The following is a 20,560-nucleotide window of genomic DNA, read 5'->3' on the forward strand; positions in this document are numbered from 1 at the left end:
TCAGAGAACTTCTTCAGTGCCATCGAACGCACCATGGCCCCCCTTAGTGGCTGAGCCATGATACTGCAACGACCAGGACTCTGGGGCGCTGCATATACAGTCAGCTCCGTACACCTCGTACACACGGCTCCGCTCTGTGCGCAGCGTACACCCAGTACTTCTGTTATATATATGGCTCCGCTCCGTACACCTCATACACACACGGCTCCGCTACATCCACACTGTAAACCCCTCCTGACCCCACACATAAACTTCCCCTCATCCAGCACCATGACAACCAGCACAGCAGAGTCCTGCATACACTGAGGCCCCTGATCATGTGACCCCTGACCCCTCCCCTCCTGTGACCTCATCACAGGTCCTGTGCGCACAGAACAGCTGTATGTGGAGTGCGGCTCTGTGGGTGGAGGGTCCACACCAGAACTGTAGCAGGTAAAGACCCCAATATCCACAGGTGTCCCTTCTAATTGGGGGAAACTATCCCCTCTAATAATCCTCGGACAGTTCTGACAAACACGGAAAAGTGCCCCTTTATGGAGGTGACAGAAAGTCTGTTTAGTCCCTTTAGCTTCATAGTATCAGCTCTAATCCAATGGTGAGAGAGCGATTAACCCTGAAGAGTCACAGATTGTGGGGTTGTTATAAAATATTATATTTAGGGGGGTTGTGTTGTCTCCTTATAAGAATCACAATGGTTTTGTTCCTTTTCCGCTGATAGATACAAATGACCCAACTATAAAAGACTGGAACCAAGGAAACATGTATTACACTCATAGTACGGGGCCCCCACACAGTGGCATAACTTGAAACTCATGGGCCCCGGTGCAAAAGCTTCAATGGGGTCCCCAAATATTTTAAATCTTTAATAGCAATAGTCTTTTTCTATAGGCCAAAGGGACTTTGAGGGCCCCCTAGGCTCCAGGGCCCGGGTGCGATTGCAACCCTTGCACCTGTTGTAGTTATGCCCCTGCCCACACAGTATTGTCGGGAAACCTTCATATAGACGGCCGGTGGGGATGGAGTCAGTGACGGACTCTGGACAAATATGTTTCTAGAGCCGCAGTAGAAGATGAAGATGTCGTCCTCATCATGAAGTAGTTATTTCTCCTGTCACGTGTAATGAATATCTCCTGCAGTATTGCTAATGCCGATTCCAGTGTCGGTAAATGAGACGAGAATTAGCGTTATGGAAGATGAGTCTATGAGGAACGTATTCAGCTGCCGACTCCGAGGAAGAAACTGCTTGTTGTCTGTGGCCTAAATATATAGGTTTTATTAGGAGATGTAAACAAGAAAACTGAATAAAATAATAAATCTCCTCATATGTTTCCCTTATTATCTCCAGTAATTGTATTATTACACAGGATTTTTATGATGTTACATCGGCTCATCTTCTCATTCAGGTCTCTACAATATCGGATCCTCTCAGTGAAGATCTTCTATATAAGAGAATTTTCCTGATTTACCCATCAAGGATGGATATGGACAGAGACAAGATGGCGAAGAGGATAATACACCTCACCATAGAGATCCTCTTCCGGCTTACTGGAGAGGTGAGAGATTCTGATGACGTCACATTACATCATTCTTCTCTATGGGAATAACAGATGGACAGAACAGGAGAGGTGAGGACTCTGGAAATGTCTGTAGAGAGATTTATTAATGTGTCTCTCCATAACCAGGATTACATAGTAGTGAAGAAGACCTCTAGTGAGCGCTGTCAGGACCCTGTGTCTGAGGGATGGGGAAGACCCCTGAGCCCAATCACAGGGCCTCCACCTCACCCCCTGATACATGAGGACATCAATGACCAGAAGATCCTAGAACTCACCTACAAGATGATTGAGCTGCTGACTGGAGAGGTGACACTGCAGGGAATGCTGGGACATTATATAGTAACGCTATGAAGGGATCGGGGGGATGACGGTATCATTGTATGTGTCAGGTTCTTATAAGGTGTCAGGATGTCTCCATCTATTTCTCCATGGAGGAGTGGGAGTATTTCGAAGGACACAAAGGTCTGTACAAGGACTTCATGATGGATGTTCATCAGCCCCTTACATCACCAGGTAATAGACAGGACTAAATACACACGGCCTATAATTATCTGTATGTAAAGAATGAATTCAGTCCCTGTATATGTTTCATCCAGATCTATCCATTAGGAGGACAACACCAGAGAGATGTCCCCATCCTCTTCTTCCACAGGACTGTAAACAAGAAGATCCCAGTGTTCCTCAGGATCATCAGGTAGATGGAGAGAAGGTGTCATGAGTGACATCTCCCCTATGATGTGTAGACGGCTGTGAAGGTCTTGTGCTCAGTCTTGTTTTATCCACCAGTATTATATGTTTTATACTTGTGTAATGAGAACGATGGAGATGGCAGGATTAGAGCTGATCATAGATCTGACTTCTCTGTCTCTGTGACTTTTACAATATTTGTTTCAGGGTGAAGATCTGACCCATATTATTACTACAGAGACATATCTGAGGGGTGATGAGCGGTGTAAAGAGGAGATTCCTACATATGACTACCCAGGTGAGTAGTAACCACTAAATGCAGAGAAGTCACAGATTCTTCTCCGTCACCGGCTGTGGCTGCTTCATCGGTGGTGTAGTCCGGCCGTATCACAATCATGTGATCACCATTTTGCCTTAAGACCACAACATTCTCCATCTGAAAATGTTGAAATTACTTTGTGAAATTATGAAAGCTCCTGACCGTTTCCTGCCCAGATCTGTAAACTACAAAGTCAAATGACAGCGTACGTAGAATATGCTGACAAGTTAGAAAATCACTTGAAGAAAGTATTATAATGGGCCTATAAGAGAAAGCGGAGGGCAATGATGCTGTTGGCTTCCTAGAACCCTGATATCTTATTGGATGAATCTCCCTTCTCTCCCTTCTGTGCTGCTGAATGTGCTCATATGGTCCCTAAAAGACCAGGTCCAGTCTTTCTGGCCAAACGTCACTTTTATGATCAACAACATTAAATGTGCAGTGAGGCCAAGTGTGAATTTCTCTACAATAACAGCAGAGTTTCCCTTTATACTGACTTTTCATATTATTTTAAAACCGACTAAACAGAATTTCGATCAACTATTCAAAAACCATTACTGTTGTGAATTCTACTTCTGGGCTCCCTCCGGTGGTTGTAGATGGTAATGCAGTTGTCTCCGGGTCCCAGCCCTGGTCAGGTGTATCTGCTGATTGCAGCTCTGACTGGGGTATTTAGGTTTGCAGGATTCATTAGTCCTTGCCAGTTGTCCATGGTTGTTCAGAGGTTCTTTACCTCTGTCTGGTTCCTCCTGCCTTGCTACCATATCAGCAAAGATAAGTTTCTGGTTTTGTTTTGTTGCACACATGCTGTGTGCTTAATAATGTATTGCTATTCATTTGTTTCTTCTTGTCCAGCTTAGATTGTCAGTATATTTTCAGTCTTGTTGGATTCTCTGGAGTTGCAGATATACTTTCCTCGTCTTTAGTTAGATGTGGAATTTTTGTATTATCTGCTGTGGATATTTTTGAAAGGGTTTTTTACTGACCGCTCAGTATTCTGTCCTATCCTTTTCTATCTAGCTAGAGTGGCCTCTTTTGCTAAATCTTGTTTCTGCCTGTGTGTGTCATTCCTCTCCTATTCACAGTCAATATTTGTGGGGGGCTGCCTATCCTTTGGGGTTCTGCTCTGAGGCTAGATAGTATTTCTATTTCCATCTTTAGGGGTATTTAGTCCTCCGGCTGTGTCGAGGTGTCTAGGGCTGGTAGGCACACCCCACGGCTACTTCTAGTTGCGGTGTTAAGTTCAGGTATTGCGGTCAGTATAGTTTCCACCTTCTCCAGAGAAAGTTACATGTTGCTCCAAGGTCACCGGATCATAACAGTACAACTGGCCCACAATGAGTTAAATGCATCTCAGAAGAAAGGAAGAAAGGTGTTGAGTCATTTTTTTTCTGCAACCTGTTTTGTCTTCTCTTCCCTCCTTTTTTTTTCTCTGGGTGGCTGAGGAGTCTTGTGGTAGCATGAAGGTTCAGGAATTAACTTCTCGTGTAGACCAGCTTGCTGCTAGGGTACAGAGTATTTCTGATTATATTGTTCAGACTCCTGTTTTAGAGCCGAAGATTCCTACTCCTGATTTGTTTTTTGGTGACAGATTTAAATTTTTGAGTTTTAAAAACAACTGTAAACTGTTTTTTGCTCTGAGACCTCAGTCCTCAGCTGATTCCATTCAGCAGGTTAAAATCGTCATCTCCCTGCTGCGTGTCGATCCACAAGATTTGGCATTTTCCTTGGAAGCTGGGAATCCGGCTTTGTTTAATGTAGACTCCTTTTTTCAGGCTTTAGGATTATTGTATGATGAACCTAATTCTGTGGATCAAGCGGAGAAGACCTTGTTGGCCCTGTCTCAGGGTCAAGAGACGGCAGAATTGTACTGTCAGAAATTTAGAAAATGGTCTGTGCTGACTAAATGGAATGATGTTTTGGCGGCAATTTTCAGAAAGGGTCTCTCTGAATCTGTTAAGATGTTATGGTGGGGTTTCCCACGCCTGTCGGTCTGAGTGATTCTATGTCTCTGGCCATCCAGATTGATCGGCGCTTGCGGGAGCGCAGAACGGGGCGCGCGGTGGCCTTGTCCTCAGAGCAGAGTACTGAGCTAATGTGGTGTGATAGGATCCTGTCTTGAACGGAACGACAGGGATTCAGACGTTAGAATGGGTTGTGTTATTATTGTGGTGACGCTTCTCATGTCATTTCTCTCTGCCCTAAGCGGACAGAGAGGATTGCTAGTTCAGTCACCATCAGTACTGTACAGCCTAAATTTCTGTTATCTGTGTCCTTGATCTGTTCATTGTCATCATTTTCTGTCATGGCGTTTGTGGATTCAGGCGCCGCTTTGAACTTAATGGACCTTGAATTTGCCAGGCGTTGTGGTTTTTCTTTGCAACGTTTGCAGAACCCTATTCCTTTAAGAGGCATTGATGCTACACCTTTGGCTTAAAATAAGCCCCAGTTTTGGACACAGGTGACCATGCGCATGGAGCCAGCCCATCAGGAAGATTGTCGATTTCTGGTGTTGCATAATTTGCATGTTGCTATCGTGCTGGGTTTTCCGTTGTTGCAGGTACATAATCCTGTGTTGGATTGGAAGTCCATGTCTGTGACTAGTTGGGGTTGTCAGGGGATTCATAATGATGTTCCTTTGATGTCAATCTCCTCTTCTTCCTCTTCTGAAATTCCAGAATTTTTGACTGATTTTCAGGATGTATTCAATGAGCCCAGGTCCAGTTCCCTTCCACCGCATAGGGACTGTGATTGTGCTATTGACTTGATTCCAGGTTGTAAGTTCCCTAAGGGCCGACTTTTCAATCTGTCTGTGCCTGAACATACCGCCATGCGGAGTTATATTAAGGAGTCTTTGGAGAAAGGACATATTCGGCCATCTTCTTCACCGTTGGGAGCGGGATTTTTTTTTGTTGCTAAAAAAGATGGTTCCTTGAGACCCTGTATTGATTATCGCCTCTTGAATAAGATCACGGTCAAGTTTCAATACCCTTTACCGATGTTTACCGATTTGTTTGCTAGGATTAAGGGGGCTAGTTGGTTTACTAAGATTGACCTTCGGGGGGCATATAATCTTGTTCGTATTAAGCAGGGTGATGAATGGAAAACTGCGTTTAATACGCCCGAAGGCCATTTTGAATACCTTGTGATGCCATTGGGGCTCACTAATGCTCCATCTGTTTTTCAGTCCTTTATGCATGATATCTTTCGGAATTATATTGATAAATTCATGATTGTATATTTGGACGATATTTTGATTTTTTCCGATGATTGGGAGTCTCATGTGAAACAGGTCAGGATGGTATTTCAGATCCTTCGTGACAATGCTTTGTTTGTGAAGGGGTCTAAGTGTCTTTTTGGAGTGCAGAAGGTTTCTTTTTTGGGCTTCATTTTTTCTCCCTCATCTATGGAGATGGATCCGGTTAAGGTTCAGGCCATTCATGATTGGATTCAACCTACATCCGTGAAGAGCCTGCAGAAATGTTTGGGTTTTGCAAATTTTTATCGCCGTTTCATTGCCAACTTTTGTAGTGTGGTTAAACCCTTGACCGATTTGACGAAGAAAGGCGCTGATGTGGCGAATTGGTCCTCAGAGGCTGTCTTTGCCGATTTACTTCTGCTACTGTGTTGCGCCAGCTGGATGTTTCTATTCCGTTTCAGGTTGAGGTTCATGCTTCTGAGATTGGGGCAGGTGCCATTTCGTCTCAGAGGGATCCTGTTGGTTCTGTGATGAAACCGTGTGCCTTCTTTTCTCGTAAGTTTTTGCCTGCTGAACGCAATTATGATGTCAGTAATCGGGAGTTGTTGGCTATGAAGTGGGCGTTTGAGGAGTTGCGACACTGGCTTGAGGGAGCTAAGCACCGTATTGTGGTCTTGACCGATCATAAGAATCTGATTTACCTAGAGTCTGCCAGACGGCTGAATCCTAGACAGGCTCGATGGTCCTTGTTTTTTTCCCGTTTTGATTTTGTGGTCTCGTACCTTCCGGGTTCTAAGAATATTAAGTCTGATGCCCTTTCTAGGAGTTTTTTGCCTGATTCTCCTGAGGTCCTTGAACCGGTCAGTATTCTGAAAGAAGGGGTGGTCCTTTCTGCTATTTTCCCTGATTTACGACGGGTTCTTCAGAAATTTCAGGCTGACAGACCTGACCGCTGTCCAGTGGGGAGACTTTGTTCCTGACAGATGGACTAATAGAGTGATTTCTGAGGTTCACTGTTCCGTGTTGGCTGGTCATCCTGGTATTTTTGGTACTTGGTTGGTAGGTCCTTTTGGTGGCCTTCTCTGTCACGTGATGTGCGTTCCTTTGTGCAGTCCTGTGGGACTTGTGCGCGGGCCAAGCCTTGTTGTTCCCGGGCTAGTGGGTTGCTCTTGCCATTGCCGGTCCCTGAGAGACCCTGGACGCATATTTCTATGGATTTTATTTCTGAACTCCCGGTTTCCCAGAGGATGTCGGTTATCTGGGTGGTTTGTGACCGCTTCTCTAAGATGGTTCATTTGGTGCCTTTGCCTAAATTGCCCTCCTCTTCAGATTTGGTTCCATTGTTTTTCCAGCATGTGGTTCGTTTGCATGGTATTCCGGAGAATATTGTGTCCGACAGAGGTTCCCAGTTTGTTTCTAGGTTTTGGCGAGCCTTTTGTGCTAGGCTGGGCATTGATTTGTCTTTTTCTTCTGCATTTCATCCGCAGACAAATGGCCAGACCGAGCGAACTAATCAGACTTTGGAGACTTATTTGAGATGCTTTGTGTCTGCTGATCAGGATGATTGGGTAGCTTTTTTGCCACTGGCCGAATTTGCCCTTAATAATCGGGCTAGTTTGGCCACTTTGGTTTCGCCTTTTTTTTTGTAATTTTGGTTTTCATCCTCGTTTTTCTTCTGGGCAGGTTGAGCCTTCTGACTGTCCTGGTGTGGATTCTGTGGTTGACAGGTTGCAGCAGATTTGGGCTCGTGTGGTGGACAATTTGGCGTTGTCTCAGGAGGCGGCTCAACGTTTTGCTAACCGTCGTCGGTGTGTTGGTTCCCGGCTTCGGGTTGGGGATCTGGTCTGGTTGTCTTCCCGTCATGTTCCTATGAAGGTTTCTTCTCCTAAATTTAAGCCTCGGTTTATTGGTCCTTATAGGATTTCTGAGATTATTAATCTGGTGTCCTTTCGATTGGCGCTTCCTGCCTCTTTTGCTATCCATAATGTCTTCCATAGATCTTTATTGCGGAAATATGTGGTACCCGTTGTTCCCTCTGTGGATCCTCTGGCCCCTGTGTTGTTTGATGGGGAATTGGAGTATGTGGTTGAGAAGATTTTGGATTCTCGTTTTTCGAGGCGGAAGCTTCAGTATCTTGTCAAGTGGAAGGGTTATGGCCAGGAGGATAATTCCTGGGTTTTTGCCTCTGATGTCCATGCTGCTGATTTGGTTTGTGCCTTTCATCTGACTCGTCCTGATCGACCTGGGGGCTCTGGTGAGGGTTCGGTGACCCCTCCTCAAGGGGGGGGGGGTACTGTTGTGAATTCTACTTCTGGGCTCCCTCCGGTGGTTGTAGATGGTAATGCAGTTTTCTCCGGGTCCCAGCCCTGGTCAGGTGTATCTGCTGATTGCAGCTCTGACTGGGGTATTTAGGTTTGCAGGATTCATTAGTCCTTGCCAGTTGTCCATGGTTGTTCAGAGGTTCTTTACCTCTGTCTGGTTCCTCCTGCCTTGCTACCATATCAGCAAAGATAAGTTTCTGGTTTTGTTTTGTTGCACGCATGCTGTGTGCTTAATAATGTATTGCTATTCATTTGTTTCTTCTTGTCCAGCTTAGATTGTCAGTATATTTTCAGTCTTGTTGGATTCTCTGGAGTTGCAGATATACTTTCCTCGTCTTTAGTTAGATGTGGAATTTTTGTATTATCTGCTGTGGATATTTTTGAAAGGGTTTTTTACTGACCGCTCAGCATTCTGTCCTATCCTTTTCTATCTAGCTAGAGTGGCCTCTTTTGCTAAATCTTGTTTCTGCCTGCGTGTGTCATTCCTTTCCTACTCAGTCAATATTTGTGGGGGGCTGCCTATCCTTTGGGGTTCTGCTCTGAGGCTAGATAGTATTTCTATTTCCATCTTTAGGGGTATTTAGTCCTCCGGCTGTGTCGAGGTGTCTAGGGCTGGTAGGCACACCCCACGGCTACTTCTCGTTGCGGTGTTATAAGTTCAGGTATTGCGGTCAGTATAGTTTCCACCTTCTCCAGAGAAAGTTACATGTTGCTCCAAGGTCACCGGATCATAACACATTGCACTTGTGCCATGATATATCTCTAAGCTGTGCGTAGCTGATGGCTGTAATATACATTTATTCACGCCTGCAGGAGATGTGTTGGCATGGCTGGAGCCCTGGTTTCATGGATTCACTCCACATCATAAATTCCTTTGTTTTCGATCCTAAGGAATTCAGATTACTGCACAATCTCTCATGAAATGGGGAGCACTAATACTTTCTCTTCTCTTCTGGTCAGAACTCTTTTTAGCTCTGTAACTCCCTGATAGTCTTTAGCAAAATGTCTCCATTACCTCTTCCAAATGCCCGAAATCTAAATTCAAGACACTTCGGCTCTGCATTATTATAAAACGTTATGTTCGACTATCTAATATTTCTTCATTTGATAGAAAATATTGACCCTTACGATAGTTTAGATTGCCAAGAGCCAACGAACCCCAAAGAGGTTTCACCACTAGTTACTCATTTTTTTACTGATGAAGATGGTTGAGTTTGATCATTCCAGTAGATGTGTTATTGAATATGGTCACAGATTTTGACTACAGTAGTTGGTGCCCAAAATATTCTGATTTACGGTAACCACTTCCTGCAGCCAGTTTTGTGTTCCTAATCAGGCCCCATTTTTCAAATCTGTGTCACTTTATGTGATGATAACTTTGGAATTCTTCACGAAATATAAGCTCCAATTTTTTAATTTTCACAAATTGTAATAGCAAAAAGATGAATCTTACAAATTATTTTCCAACTTCCCTTGTATCTGACAATACCTTATATACAGTTATACACTACTCTCTGGACGCATGGCAGGGTTAACCCCTTCCCGACCTGTGACACAGCGTATGCGTCATGAAAGTCGGTGCCAATCCGACCTGTGACGCATATGCTGTGTCACAGAATGATCGCGTCCCTGCAGATCGGGTGAAAGGGTTAACTCCCATTTCACCCGATCTGCAGGGACAGGGGGAGTGGTACTACAGCCCAGGGGGGGGTGGCTTCACCCCCCCCCCCTGTGGCTACGATCGCTCTGATTGGCTGTTTCACTTTCAACAGCCAATCAGAGCGATTTGTAATATTTCACCTATGAAAATGGTGAAATATTACAATCCATCCATGGCCGATGCTGCAATAGCATCTGCCATGGCTGGAGATCCCGATCTGCCCCCCCCCCCACCGCCACCGATCGCCTCCCCAGTCGTCCTTTCTGCCCCGATCTCCTGTCCGCTCCCCTCCTCCCTCCTGTCGGCTCCCCCGGTCCTCTGATCCCCCCCCCCCCGTGTTCCGATGCCACCCCCCCATACTTACCTAGCTCCGATGTCCCTCCCGGTGTCCTCGGTCTTCTCCATGGGTGCCGCCATCTTGGAAAATGGCGGGCGCATGCGCAGTGTGCCGGCCGAATCTGCCAGCCGGCAGATTCGTTCCTTGCACATTTTGATCGCTGTAATAGGTTCTATCACAGCGATCAAAAGAAAAAAAATAGTAAATAACCCCCCCCCTTTATCACCCCCATAGGTAGGAACAATAATAAAATATATTTATTTTTGTTTTTCTGTTAGGAGTAGGGGTAGGGGTGCACTTAGGGTTGCACTTAGGGATAGGGTTGCACTTAGGGATAGGGTTGCACTTAGGGATAGGGTTGCACTTAGGGTTGCACTTAGGGATAGGGTTGCACTTAGGGTTGCACTTAGGGATAGGGTTGCACTTAGGGTTGCACTTAGGGTTGCACTTAGAAATAGGGTTGCACTTAGGGTTGCACTTAGGGATAGGGTTGCACTTAGGGATAGGGTTGCACTTAGGGATAGGGTTGCACTTAGGGATAGGGTTGCACTTAGGGTTGCACTTAGGGTTGCACTTAGGGATAGGGTTGCACTTAGGGTTGCACTTAGGGATAGGGTTGCACTTAGGGCTGCACTTAGGGTTGCACTTAGGGATAGGGTTGCACTTAGGGTTGCACTTAGGGATAGGGTTGCACTTTGGGATAGGGTTGCGCTTTGGGATAGGGTTGCGCTTTGGGATAGGGTTGCGCTTTGGGATAGGGTTGCACTTAGGGTTAGTGTTGCACTTAGGGTTAGTGTTGCACTTAGGGTTGCACTTAGGGATAGGGTTAGAATTAGGGTTAGAATTAGGGTTAGGGTTAGAATTAGGGCTAGGGTTGGAATTGGGGTTAGAATTAGAATATGTGCACATGGTGCGGATTTGGCTGTGGATCCGCAGCGGATTGGTCGTTGCGGATGCGTAGCAGTTTTCCATCACGTTTACAGTACCACGTAAACCTATGGAAAACCAAATCCGCTGTGCCCATGGTGCGGAAAATAGAGCGCGGAAACGCTGCGTTGTATTTTCCGCAGCATGTCAATTCTTTGTGCGGATTCCGCAGCGTTTTACACCTGCTCGATAATAGGAATCCGCAAGTGAAATCCACACAAAAAACACTGGAAATCCGCGGTAAATCCGCAGGTAAAGCGCAGTGCGATTTACCTGCAGATTTTTCAAAAACTGTGCGGAAAAATCCACACACAAATCCGCAACGTGAGCACATAGCCTTGGGGTTAGGGTTAGAATTTGGGTTAAGACTAGGGTTAGGGGTGTGTTGGGGTTAGGGTTGTGGTTAGGGTTGGGATTAGGGTTAGGGGTGTGTTGGGGTTAGTGTTGGAGTTAGAATTGAGGGGTTTCCACTTTTTAGGCACATCAGGGGGTCTCCAAACGCGACACGGCGCCACCATTGATTCCAGCCAATCTTGCGTTGAAAAAGCCAAATGGTGCTCTCTCCCTTCCGAGCCCCGACATGTGCCCAAACAGTGGTTTACCCCCACATATGGGATACCAGCGTACTCAGGAGAAACTGATCAACAACTTTTGGGGTCCAATTTCTCCTGTAACCCTTGTGAAAATAAAAAATTGCGGGCTAAAATATTATTTTTGAGGAAAGAAAAATGATTTTTTATTTTCACGGCTCTGCGTTATAAACTTCTGTGAAGCACTTGGGCGTTCAAAGTGCTCACCACACATCTAGATAAGTTCCTTTGGGGGTCTAGTTTCCAAAATGGGGTCACTTGTGGGGGGTTTCTACTGTTTAGGCACATCAGGGGCTCTGCAAACGCAACGTGACGCCCGCAGAGCATTCCATCAAAGTCTGCATTTCAAAACATCACTACTTCACTTCCGAGCCCCGGCATGTGCCCAAACAGTGGTTTACCCCCACATATGGGGTATCACCGTACTCAGGAGAAACTGGACAACAACTCTTGGGGTCAAATTTCTCCTGTTACCCTTGGGAAAATAAAAAATTCAGGGCTAAAAAAAATTTTTTCAGGAAAGAAAACGTATTTATTATTTTCACGGCTCTGCGTTATAAACTTCTGTGAAGCACTTGGGGGTTCAAAGTGCTCACCACACATCTAGATTAGTTCCTTGGGAGGTCTAGTTTCCAAAATGGGGTCACTTATGGGGAAGCTCCAATGTTTAGGCACACAGGGGCTCTCCAAACGCGACATGGTGTCCGCTAATGATTGGAGCTAATTTTCCATTCAAAAAGCCAAATGGCGTGCCTTCCCTTCCAAGCCCTGCCGTGCACCCAAACAGTGGTTTACCCCCACATATGGGGTATCAGCGTACTCAGGAGAAACTGGACAACAACTTTTGGGGTCAAATTTCTCCTGTTACCCTTGGGAAAATAAAAAATTGCGAGCTAAAAAATCATTTTTGAGAAAAGAAAAATTATTTTTTATCTTCATGGCTCTGCGTTATAAACTTCTGTGAAGCACTTGTGGGTTAAAAGTGCTCACCACACATCTAGATAAGTTCCTTTGGGGGTCTAGTTTCCAAAATGGGGTCACTTGTGGGGGGTTTCTACTGTTTAGGCACATCAGGGGCTCTCCAAACGCGACATGGTGTCCGCTAACGATTGGAGCTAATTTTCCATTCAAAAAGTCAAATGGCGCGCCTTCCCTTCCGAGCCTTGCCATGCGCCCAAACAGTGGTTTACCCCCACATATGAGGTATCGGCGTACTCAAGAGAAATTGCCCAACAAATTTTAGGATCCATTTTATCCTGTCACCCATGTAAAAATTAAAAAATTGAGGCTAAAAGAATTTTTTTGTGAAAACAAAGTACTTTTTCATTTTTACGGATCAATTTGTGAAGCACCTGAGGTTTTAAAGTGCTCACTATGCATCTAGATAAGTTCCTTGGGGGGTCTCCTTTCCAAAATGGGGTCACTTGTGGGGAAGCTCCAATGTTTAGGCACACGGGGGCTCTCCAAACGCGACATGGTGTCTGCTAAAGATTGGAGCCAATTTTTTCATTCAAAAAGTCAAATGGCGCTCCTTCCCTTCCGAGTTCTGCCGTGTGCCCAAATAGTGGTTTACCCCCACATATGAGGTATCAGCGTACTCAGAACAAATTGGACAACAACTTTCGTGGTCCAGTTTCTCCTTTTACCCTTGGGAAAATAAAAAAATTGTTGCTAAAAGATAATTTTTGTGACTAAAAAGTTAAATGTTAATTTTTTCCTTCCATGTTGCTTCTGCTGCTGTGAAACACCTGAAGGGTTAATAAACTTATTGAATGTGGTTTTGAGCACCTTGAGGGGTGCAGTTTTTAGAATGGTGTCACTTTTGGGTATTTTCAGCCATATAGAACCCTCAAACTGACTTCAAATGTGAGATGGTCCGTAAAAAAAAATGGTTTTGTAAATTTTGTTGTAAAAATGAGAAATCACTGGTCAAATTTTAACCCTTATAACTTCCTAGCAAAAAAAAATTTTGTTTCCAAAATTGTGCTGATATAAAGTAGACATGTGGGAAATGTTATTTATTAACTATTTTGTGTCATATAACTCTCTGGTTAAACAGAATAAAAATTCAAAATGTGAAAATTGCAAAATTTTCAAAATTTTCGCCAAATTTCCGTTTCTTTCACAAATAAACACAGAAATGATCGACCTAAATTTACCACTAACATGAAGCCCAATATGTCACGAAAAAACAATCTCAGAATCGCTAGGATCCGTTGAAACGTTCCTGAGTTATTACCTCATAAAGGGACACTGGTCAGAATTGCAAAAAACGGCAAGGTCATTAAGGCCAAAATCGGCTGGGTCATGAAGGGGTTAAGAAAGGAAGGAACGCCTTTTAGCTGTTTGATTGCAGATCTTGCAGAAATAATTTGCAGACACAATGTATTGGAAGCGCTGTTCGTGATCACCTGGCAGCTCAAAAGATGGCCAGTATGAACAGTCTTGGTGCTATCTACTCCATTTTCCTGATGCCAGGGATTGTCTTGCTCCCCACCCTTTAACCGCTTTACATTGATCTGGATTTACACAGAGACCCCTATGCTTGGCACTCATTGTTACCTGTTGTACTGTGGAGTGAGATGACAAGAAGAATAGTCATGTAGTAGGGTCACAACCAGGAAGGCAGAGAAAATACAAAATCAGAAGACTCAAGAATACTCCGTAAACGAGCAGGGGGTCACAACAGGAAACGAAACAAATAAACAAACCTGGAGCTTGGCACAGAGGACTGAAACAGAGGAGAACAAGGCTGTTTGTGGCAGGTTCCAGAAATTTGCTTCAAGCTTTAGTAGAGTGTGGTGCTTTCCTATTGGCTGAAGTAGGTAGCAGATTACACCAGCTGAACAGCACGCTAATCCATAAACGTAGACTGAATGGTATTACTTTTCCCAAGCACCATAATCTTAGTGGCTGGACAGAGCCTGTGCCTCCCAGAGCTGCGGGTTCCGATGTCTCCTCCATTATCAGCAACACCTGCAAAATGAATAAGGCTACTTTCACACTAGTCCGTCGGTACGGGCCATCGCAAACAGTCGGCCCGACGTACCGACGGACAGTGTGTTATTGTAGCACAACATGGGCAGTGGATGCAGTTTTACAATGCATCCGCTGCCCAGTGTGAGTTTCGGGGAGGAGGGGGCGGAGTTTCGGCCGCACATGCGCGGTCAAAAATGGCGGACTCGACGCACAAAAAAACGTTACATGGAACTTTTTTTGTGCCGACACGATGCATTCGTCCCACGACGGATGAGCTGTGTGGCAATCCGTCGCAATGCATCGCTAATGTAAGTCTATGGAGAAAAAAACGCATCCTGAGAGCAACTTTGCAGAATGCGTTTTTTCTACATAACGATGCATTGCGACGTCCGTCACACAACGCTAGTGTGAAAGTAGCCTAAGGCTGCACTTGGTGACAGAAGAAGATGTCGCAGGAGCAGATCCCAAAGGAGATGGGACACACCATTTGCAGAAGCCCTAGTATGACAAAAGGGCAGAAAACTAGAGCAGTAGAAATCTTCATAAAGTGACTAAATTTGGGAAATTATAACCCTCGGGGAATTAATCTATAGGAGTAGTGACTATTTTGATTCCACAGGCACTTTCTGGAAATTAGCACACAGTGGATGTTGAATTGAATATTGCAAATATACCATTTTATTACCCATAGTGCCCAGATTGTGCTTCGGGAGACACACACTGCAAGGTTCAGAATCGAGGGGGAGATTTGACTTTGAGAGAAGAGTTATTGCTGGATTGGTTTAAGGGAGCCATGTTGGTTTTTAAGAGCCTTTGAGCCACTAATAATGTGGAAACCTTTATTTGTCTAGTCACCTTCCACGACGGCATACAGAGGTTGCCTCTTTGCCCTGATGGGGGACAGGAAACACAGAGAGGTTAAAAGGCCCTCTCACCTCCCACTTGCCAGTGTCTTTCCTGTCCCCATGGGGCAGGGAGAGGTCTCCGTGTGCTGTGGTGGCCGGCGACTGCAGTACCTTGTTTGACAGGCAGAGCCTGTGTTTCCGTGCAGCAAGTGGTCACTCCTCACCTCCTCCAGGCTGCTCCCATCGTCCCCTGTTGGGTGACCTCGGGACCCCCTCCTGGCCTTCCCGCACCCCCAAAAGGGCAAAGCAGGCCAGAGATCCTGACCGGGGGCCTCCCTGAGCTCCCCGGTCTTCTCCCACTCCATATGTGTGGCTCGGTGTACCGGAAGTGGTGTCAGCACGCGTCACTTCCGGGACTTTGTGTTCCAGTGGAGCACATCTGAACTTCCATCCAGGAACAGTGCTTGGTGTTCGTAGACGCCGCACCACCTGCACATGGACCCAGGAGGGGGAGGGGGAAACAACCCACTCTGGGGGGCCGGCTATCGACCGCCATAAAACCTGCCCGAAGTCACCACAGAGGTAAGACTATCCTTCAGCATGGAAGGCAATTCATGTCCTGCATCTGCAGAGCCCAGCTCTGCCCCTGCCACAGTAAGTGTATGAAGGGATGGGGTCCTCAGGTAGATAATTTAGGGGGTCCTTCTTGTCTGACACCTCTCTCCCTCTCGATCCAGGGAAACAAGTCTACCCCCAAAGCCACTATTAGGAAAAAGTACTCCATTTGTAATATAAAGCTACCCTCGCTATGGGATAAAAAGCTCTGCCAGTCATGCATCGACAAAGTAGTCAGAGCAGAGCAACCCTCCCTTTTGGAAGAGATTCGCTGTCTGGTCAAGGAGGAGGTGCAGTTTTCCCTGGTGGCTTTTACCCCTCCACCCCCACCACCCCCTTCTCCAGGGAAGAAAAGGAAAATACAGGTTGAGGAGTCTGAATCAGACCTATCCTACTCATCGTCCTCTGGTAGACGGGTTGAACCCGTGTCACTTAAGGCCTCTGAAGCCAGAAAATATCTCTTTTCCTCGGAGTGGATTGAGGAGCTGGTATCTGCAGTACACAGCACTATGGGACTGGAAGAGGAATCCGAGCCTCAGTCCATTCAGGACCAGATGTTTTGTGGGCTAAAAATGGGAAAACGTGTAGGGTTCAAGGTGCATGCTAATATACTTGACATGATTTCTCAGGAGTGGGAACTGCCGGAAAAAGCCTCAGCACCCCCTCAGAGATGAAACACAGATTCCCCCTAGAAGGTGATTCTGTTAGATGGGATATTCCCAAAGTCGACGTACAGGGGTCAAGAGTTACAAAAAGAACCGCACTCCCATTTGAAGATTCTTTGCAATTGCAGGATCCATTGAAGGATCCAATGGACAGAAAAATAGTGAGTCTCTTGAAGAAGTCCTGGGAGACATCTACGGTTGCTTTAAAGGCTAACACTGCTTCCACCTGGGTAGCTAGAGCCCTCTCCGGCTGGTTAGAGGAACTAGAAACTCATATATACCAGGGTACCTCCAGGGGTGAACTGTTAGACTCACTGCCTAGCCTCCTAAGGGCTACTAGGTTTTTAGGGGATGCTTCCATGGAATCCATCAGAGTTGCCGCCATGTCACTTGTGCAATCCAACTCGGCTAGGAGAGCTCTCTGGCTCAAAATGTGGCCTGGTGACATCACCTTCAAAGCAAAGTTACGGCCATACCCTTTAAAGGAGAATATGTCTTTGGGCCTTCCCTAGACGAGATCCTAGAAAAGGCCACCGATAAGAAAAGCCCTCCCGGAACAAAAAACCCTAAAAAAACCTTTTTTTTTCATGCCGCACAGCCTCAAACCTCCCAGAGGGAGAAGGGCAAGTCCGGGAGATGGAGCTATGCAGAAGGTGGGAGGAAGAATATTCTCATCCCCCAGCAACAGCAGTCCCAACAAGCCAAGAAGAGAAACGATGACTTCACCCCGGTGTGGGGGGGACTCTCAAGATATGTACATCAGTGGCAGAACATCACCAGTTGTCACTGGGTCCTCAATCTTATCAAGGAGGGCCTATTAATAGAGTTCATCTCCTCCCCTGCACGGGGTCTGAAAGTCACTTCCCTTCCAACCCCACAAGATCAAACAGCGCTGCTAGTACTGTAGGTCTGAGAGACCTTGTAAGATCAAACGTGATCTCCCAGGTTCCAGAGTCGGAATGGGGTCTGGGCCACTACTCTCAACTGTTTCTGGTAGCCAAACCCTCAGGCGAGGCCTGTATCATTATAAATCTTAAGGGACTGAACCAACATATAAGATACCGCAGATTCAAGATGGAATCTGTAAGGTCAGCCATTCTGTTGATTGGGCCTCGCTTCTTTGTCGACCATCGACTTGAAAGATGCCTACTTCCATATTCCAATCCACCCGAGACACAGAAAATATCTCAGGTTTGCGGTACAGGAAGGTCGGCAGGTGGAACACTATCAGTTCAATGTCCTTCTGTTTGGCATCTCCTCAGCGCCAAGAATCTTCTCCAAGGTAATGGCAGAAGTAGTGTCCTTTATCTGGAATCGAGGCATCTGTATATTGCCTTACTTGGACGACTTGCTGATGGTAGCCTCCACCAAGACAGCCCTGGAATCTCATGTATCAAAGACCCTCTATATTTTAACATCTCTGGGGTGGATCCTGAACCTGAAAAAGTTTCAGCTACTGCCCTCCAAAACTAGGAAATTCCTAGGAGTACTCCTGAACAGTGCTGTGGAGTCGGAGTTAGTTTTGGTTGGCGTCGGAGTCGATAGAAATGTACCGACTCTGACTCCAGCTTTAAAAAAAAATTATTAATATTTCATAATTGAACTTTCATATGAATTTTATAAATGTTACTCAAATATATGTTCTATCAAACTATGAACAACAGTGATAAGCAGTTCTGCTGGAGATAGAGACATTTCTTACTTCTTGTGTGTCTGTTCTCCACTGCCCTTATCTAATCTTATACTTGGATAACCTCATGCTGCCCCAACCCCCCTACTTACAATGTATGAAACTGAAAGTGAAAATGTGTTGCAAATTCTTAGTAGTAAAGCTCCTCCTCTAGACTAGATGTTTACTAGGTGTGCGTCTTCCAAGCATCTCACAGCTGCTACTCAGAAGAGGAAGACTGTAAGAAGTATTATCCTTTCAACAAACTTTGCATCAGTTAACTGTGAGTACATGAGGAATAACAGTATTACTGACCACTATATCAGTTGTACGACCTGGCAATAATTTGGTACAATTGTTTTTAGGAAAAACAATTGTCATTTGGATTGTGAATGCAGAATTAAAAACCTGAGAATGTCAAAGAAGCGTCACATTAAATCCGCTGTATTTGAACATTTTACCATCACTCAAGATAGAAAACATTATGTCTGTCAGTGTATGACAAATGATCCAGACGAAAACAAATGCTGTGAAGCCAAGATGGTGCATATTCAGGCAAAGATAAAAATGCTCCTACCAGACTTCTAATCTAAAGAGACATTTACAGCGCTTTCATCCAGAAGTACTGAAAGCAGTGGATGAGAAAGACTGCATCCAAACCAATGAACCAGTGCCCAGCTCTTCCAGCCAAACAAAGGAGCAGAGAACTTTGCAGCCATCAGTTGCAAGATATTTTGTCAGTGACAAAGTTACTGTGACAATGACAGTAGATACATTTAAAAAACAGATCATAGAGCTTGTAAAGGATAGTGTGCCTATTTCATTATTTTCATGACCAGCTTTTATGTGTCTGAATGGGGAAATGGTCGCAAGCTTGGTGTTTGTCTGGAGAGAGAGAATATTAGAAAATTAGTAATCGAAGAAGCTTTTAAACAAAAGGAAAAACTTAAAAAACTCTCAAAGGACGCTTTCTGTTTCTTAAAATGGATGCCTGCACACGTCACAGAGTGAACTATTTTGCCATCAATGTCCGATTTGTTTGTGACAAAAATGAAATAATTACCAAGACATTGGCTGTAAAAGACACCAAAGCTCATAACACCAGTGAGTTTCTCCATGTCTTGGTGGAAAAGGTTCTGCAAGACTATGAACTTAAAAAAGAGCAAGTTCTTTCTGTCGTAACTGACAATGCTTCAAATATGATAAGTACTATTAAGCTAATGAATGAGAGTAATGATGGTGACCAGCAGCTAGAAGAACATTCTGGGTCCACAGACACAGAAATGTTTGAAATAGAGGAACACCGTATTGTAACTGAGGAGCAAACTGAAGTTGCTTCAGATGAACAGCAACATGATAGTTTAGATGATCTTGTTGAAACTGTGTCAATACGTTCTTTCATTCATCACATGCGCTGTGTTGTGCATACGCTACATTTGGCTATAAGAGACAGTCTGCAAGAAGGACATGCTGCTGCACTGATTGGCAAGGTGAGAAAATTGGCTACTGTTGCCATAACCCCTAAAGTTGACTGTTATGGTTCTCAATGGCAAGAGAACATAGCCCAGCAAACATGAGAACTAGCTCTTGGAAGGATGGAAACTAAACTGACCATGAACTAAACCTGCCGCACAACTAACAGTAGCCGGGTAGCGTAGCCTGCGTTTTATCCCTAGACGCCCAGCGCCGGCCGGAGGACTAACTAATCCTGGCAGAGGAAAATATAGTCCTGGCTCACCTCTAGAGAAATTTCCCCGAAAGGCAGACAGAGGCCCCCACAAATATTGGCGGTGATTTTAGATGAAATGACAAACGTAGTATGAAAATAGGTTTAGCAAAATTGAGGTCCGCTTACTAGATAGCAGGAAGACAGAAAGGGCACTTTCATGGTCAGCTGAAAACCCTATCAAAATACCATCCTGAAATTACTTTAAGACTCTAGTATTAACTCATAACATCAGAGTGGCAATTTCAGATCACAAGAGCTTTCCAGACACAGAAACGAAACTACAGCTGTGAACTGGAACAAAATGCAAAAACAAACAAGGACAAAAGTCCAACTTAGCTGAGAGTTGTCTAGCAGCAGGAACATGCACAGAAAGGCTTCTGATTACAATGTTGACCGGCATGGAAGTGACAGAGGAGCAAGGCTAAATAGCGACTCCCACATCCTGATGGAAACAGGTGAACA

General features: G+C 45.1%; 1 protein-coding gene across 1 annotated transcript in view; it reads left to right on the forward strand.

The window, feature by feature from the left end:
- The first annotated feature begins 328 nt into the window (after positions 1-328).
- LOC143767701 (oocyte zinc finger protein XlCOF8.4-like) overlaps positions 329-20,560 on the forward strand; it is a 30,211-nt gene continuing 9,979 nt past the window's right edge. Inside the window, exons 1-6 of the mRNA XM_077256208.1 lie at positions 329-432; positions 1,404-1,553; positions 1,683-1,862; positions 1,946-2,069; positions 2,153-2,250; positions 2,451-2,541. Coding sequence (XP_077112323.1) covers positions 1,476-1,553; positions 1,683-1,862; positions 1,946-2,069; positions 2,153-2,250; positions 2,451-2,541 — 571 coding nt within the window. The 5' untranslated portion in view covers positions 329-432; positions 1,404-1,475. The remainder of the gene's footprint in view (positions 433-1,403; positions 1,554-1,682; positions 1,863-1,945; positions 2,070-2,152; positions 2,251-2,450; positions 2,542-20,560) is intronic.

The sequence above is a fragment of the Ranitomeya variabilis genome, chromosome 4, assembly GCF_051348905.1.
Source record: "Ranitomeya variabilis isolate aRanVar5 chromosome 4, aRanVar5.hap1, whole genome shotgun sequence".
Classification (NCBI taxonomy): Eukaryota; Metazoa; Chordata; class Amphibia; order Anura; family Dendrobatidae; genus Ranitomeya; species Ranitomeya variabilis.